The 1,276-nt window shown below is 58.0% G+C and overlaps 1 protein-coding gene across 1 annotated transcript; it reads right to left on the bottom strand.

Moving 5' to 3' along the window:
* Nucleotides 1-29: 29 nt before the first annotated feature.
* On the bottom strand, nucleotides 30-1,270 carry rab33ba (RAB33B, member RAS oncogene family a). Its single transcript, XM_008327715.3, has 2 exons — nucleotides 861-1,270; nucleotides 30-682 (listed from the first exon to the last, which is right to left on the bottom strand). The coding sequence occupies exons 1-2, from the start codon at nucleotides 1,086-1,088 to the stop codon at nucleotides 209-211; spliced, it is 702 nt and encodes a 233-aa protein (XP_008325937.1). The 5' UTR covers nucleotides 1,089-1,270; the 3' UTR covers nucleotides 30-208.
* Between the last annotated feature and the right edge of the window lie 6 nt (nucleotides 1,271-1,276).

Here is a 1,276-nt window from a genome sequence, read left to right as displayed (position 1 = left end):
AACCACCGCCGCCGCGTTCTCGCATTTTGATGACGTTCACATGCAGTAAAAAGGGGAAACGTGAGAAGAGCGGCCGCTGAAGTTCTTCTTATCTGAGGAGGAGGAGGGTTCCATTTGAAACAACTCTCCGAGGCCCCCTACAGTTGAGGAGGAGGAACCGTTCCCTTCATCCAATCCGTGGTTCCTTCCGTCCCTCCCTGTTCTCTCCTCAGCAGCTGCTGCAGCCCCAGCCCCGGGCCGCACCGCCGCCGTCATTGGCGGCCCTGCTCAGACTGATGGGTGCCCCCGGTGGCTGGCTCAGCACCAGAGGCTTCTGAGACTTCAGCTTGTGGGCCACCGTCATAAAAATGGCTTCTACGTGGTCACTGTTTCCGCTGCTCGCGTCTCCTTGGCTGTTTGGGTTTTTGGCAGAGGTCTCAAACAGGGGCATGGAGTGGGTGTCCGCGAACTGCTGAGCCACGTCTGTGCCCACCTGGACGGAGTCTTGGAGATCGCACTTGTTTCCAACCAAGATCCTCGGCACCTCCGTACCCAGAGCGTGCTGCCTGCACTCCTCGATCCAAGCAGGGAGACTGTGGAAGCTGGCGGCGTTGGTGACATCGTAGACGAAGACGACGGCGTGCACGTTACGGTAGTAGTGCTGAACCATGGACTTCTGTCCCGCAGTGTCCCACAGCTGAATCTGGGACCAGAGGACACAAACGCTTTAGGATTATGGACAAGTGTGTCTTAGACCACAGACCAGAGTCACTGACAGCCCCTCCCCCACACACCTACCTGGTAAAGGGAAAGCTAAATTAAAAAAGAAACTACCGTGGCCTACCACTAAAGGTCCGCGTACCTCTGGTTGACACACGCACCTTGATATTCTCTCCATCTATGTCCACCAGCCTCTCCCTGAAGTCTACGCCGATTGTGGCCTCGGTTTTCTCGGGGAACTTGCCGGCGCAGAAGCGGTAGGTGAGACACGTCTTCCCGACCCCCGAGTCTCCGATGACTATGATCTTGAAGATCCGTGTCCTCGGAGGTGGTAGGCTGGAGTTCGGCAGAGAGCCGGAGAACTCCGTGACCGAGCCGCTCTCCGCCATGACTCCGCTGACCACCGGGCTGTGGCAGAGGAAGAGATGCAGCGGGCCCGGGGTGGTGGTGTCGGTGGTGTCGGTGGACGTTCCCCGGCGGAGACACACGGAGAGGCGGACTCCGGCCACAGCTACTGCTGCTGTAGCTCAGCTGCTGTGTAATAAACGCCGTTTGCTGAAATAAAGGCCAAAAAATG

This window comes from Cynoglossus semilaevis, chromosome 15 (assembly GCF_000523025.1).
Source record: "Cynoglossus semilaevis isolate Cse_v1.0 chromosome 15, Cse_v1.0, whole genome shotgun sequence".
Lineage (NCBI taxonomy): Eukaryota > Metazoa > Chordata > Actinopteri > Pleuronectiformes > Cynoglossidae > Cynoglossus > Cynoglossus semilaevis.
The sequence above is the reverse complement of the archived record's forward strand: the minus strand, read 5'-3'. Positions and strand labels throughout refer to the sequence as shown.